At 40.8% G+C, this 2,532-nt stretch overlaps 1 protein-coding gene across 1 annotated transcript; it reads right to left on the bottom strand.

Moving 5' to 3' along the window:
• Window positions 1-109: 109 nt before the first annotated feature.
• On the bottom strand, window positions 110-2,524 carry LOC103517058 (uncharacterized protein K02A2.6-like). Its single transcript, XM_026829294.1, has 2 exons — window positions 1,775-2,524; window positions 110-1,477 (listed from the first exon to the last, which is right to left on the bottom strand). Exons 1-2 carry the CDS (start codon window positions 2,478-2,480, stop codon window positions 420-422), a joined length of 1,764 nt encoding a protein of 587 aa, XP_026685095.1. The 5' UTR covers window positions 2,481-2,524; the 3' UTR covers window positions 110-419.
• Window positions 2,525-2,532: the final 8 nt, after the last annotated feature.

Here is a 2,532-nt window from a genome sequence, read left to right as displayed (position 1 = left end):
GTGGTGGTGGAGGGGGTTGCATGCCTTTGTTCCGGGTAAAAATCGGGAAATCCGTATTTTTTCACCATTTTGTTAGTTTGTACCGTATATGTCGAAAAAAAAGTTGGCAACCCTACTTTCAATAGACATCAATATTGTCGAAATCGAACGACCGAAACCCGAGATACAACAAAATGTTTGGCGAAAAACGCGATGTGCACTACACAAACACTATCACAGTATTTCATAGGAATTGTTGGTACTGTCGCCCCTCGGTGTTCAATGCAGAGATTGCACCTTCTCCTCATGCTCTTTGTTAAATATAAGAAATGAGAAAACGAACAGCTTGGAGAGAAACGAATTGTATCATTTTAATATTTCGACTGACTCGAAAATCATCTGGCCGCAATACACAATTCTCGACTCTATCTATGTATCTATCAGTTCTTCCCCCCGTAGCAAGTACTTCTGATCTGGTCCACATGTCGTCTCCACACATTCCCTTCGTCCAACTCCACCTGGTAATGCAGCCTTCCTTCTCTTCTCAGTACTCTTCCAAACTTCCATTTCCCTTCACGCGTATAATTTCTAACTTGCACCCGGTCTCCCACATCAAACTTTCTTCTCGGCTCTCTTCTGTTTCTGCTTCCCTGGTTTTCTCTTTCTTCTTGTTCACTTCGGAACATGACATGAAAGTCTGTTCTTACTTCTCTTTGGAACATCAAATCATAAGGGCTCTTTCCATCAGCATTGGGAACTTTTCTCAGTTGTATCAAAATCTGACTCAGTTTGTATTCGACATCACCTTTTTCATCATGCATGCAGTTCAACAGCTTCTTAATGGTTTGAACATACCTTTCTGCTTGACCATTAGTGGATGGATGAAATGGAGCACTTGTTTTATGGATGACTCCATTTCCTTCTAGGAAGTCTTTAAATACCTTTGAGGTGAACTGTGGTCCATTGTCCGATACCAATACTTCTGGAAAACCAAAGTTACAAAATAAATTTCTCAACTGTTTGATGCACCATTGTGATGTCGTGGTTTTAGTGGGGATAACATCAACCCATTTAGAATGTGCATCTACTATTACAAAGTAGTAATATCCTGACATGGGCCCGGCAAAATCAATATGCAACCTCTGCCATGGTTTAGTAGGTGGTTCCCAACTATGAGATCGCTCCATCGGTGGCTCATTTTGCTTTAGACAACAAACTATACAACCTTTGGCAATGCTTTCGATGTCCTTATCGATGTTTTTCCAATAACAGAAGTTCCTTGCGAGTGATTTCATTTTAACAATACCAACATGTCCTACATGCAACTCTTTTAGAACTTCTCTTTGTAAATTGAATGGAATCATGACTCTTCTAGCTTTAAATACGCACCCGTCCTGTAGCGTGTACTCACTGTCGTTGAGTCCTAATCTGCGAAGATCACGGCCGTTGAGTAGGGCGTCCAAAATATCACTCAAACACGGATCTCGCCTGGTACTCTCTGCAATACGAGAAATCGTAATCGAATTATCATTTGATAACATTCGAATCTGGTTCAACTGAAATTTGCACGTCTCGTCCAGATGGTTTCCTTTCCTTGGTTGTGCAACTGGAAATCTGGAGAGAAAGTCAACATTAGAATGGTTCTCTGTTCTTCTATATTCAATGGTGTAGTCGAAACCAGACAAGTACAACGCATAGTGTAACATCCTTGCAGCAGACAGCGCAGGTAAGCTTTTACCTGGATTGAAAATTGTTGTGAGGGGCTTGTTATCTGTTATCAAAATAAATTTCCTACCGTAAATGTATTGGAAGTATTTTTTCATGCCCCAGAATATCGCCGTAGCCTCCTTGTCAATCTGGCTGTAATTTTTCTCTGCGCTGGTCAGGCTACGTGAAGCGAATGAAATAGGCCGCTCGGAACCATCAGGAAATCTGTGAGAGAGACAAGCACCTAGGCCGAATGGAGATGCATCAGTAGCCAACAGCAAAGGTAAATCAGCGCTGAAATGAACGAGAACATTTTCACTTGAAATTTGCGACTTGATTTTTTCAAAACTCTCCTCACAGTCTTTGGTCCAGCAATATTTCTTATCTTTCTTTAGCAATGAATTTAGAGGATACAGGGTAGATGCCAAGTTCGGTGTAAACTTATTGTAATAATTTGCCATCCCTAGGAAAGATTTGAGTTCTTTTACGTTCTCCGGACGTTTAGCATTTACTATGGCACTTATTTTATCCTGGGACTTGTGAAGTCCATGTTCGTCAATAACGTGTCCTAGGTACTCAATGCTCTTCTCAAAGAACTTACATTTTTCCCTATTTAATGTAAGATTGTAAGTTTTCATCTTCTTCAGTACCTCTTCTAATCTTGTAAATACTTCTTGTATTGTCGCACCCTGTACAATAATGTCGTCAAAGAAGCACTGTACACCTTCAATTCCCTGTAGTACCTGGTCCATGAACTGCTGAAATTTAGTCGGTGCGACCTTCACTCCGAACATTAATCTGTTCACCCTGTATACGCCCTTGTGAGTACTCAGGGACTGAAGTAAT

Source organism: Diaphorina citri, unplaced genomic scaffold (genome assembly GCF_000475195.1).
Source record: "Diaphorina citri unplaced genomic scaffold, Diaci psyllid genome assembly version 1.1 scaffold1736, whole genome shotgun sequence".
In the NCBI taxonomy this organism is placed as follows: Eukaryota; Metazoa; Arthropoda; class Insecta; order Hemiptera; family Psyllidae; genus Diaphorina; species Diaphorina citri.
This window is presented reverse-complemented; position numbering and strand designations above follow the sequence as displayed.

Coding starts and splice junctions, on each gene's coding strand:
- LOC103517058 (XM_026829294.1), bottom strand. CDS start 2,480: ATGTTCGGAGTGAAGGTCGCACCGACTAAATTTCAGCAGTTCATGGAC. Junction 1,478..1,774: donor ATACTTCCAATACATTTACG/GTAGGAAATTTA, acceptor CTCGTATTGCAG/AGAGTACCAGGCGAGATCCG.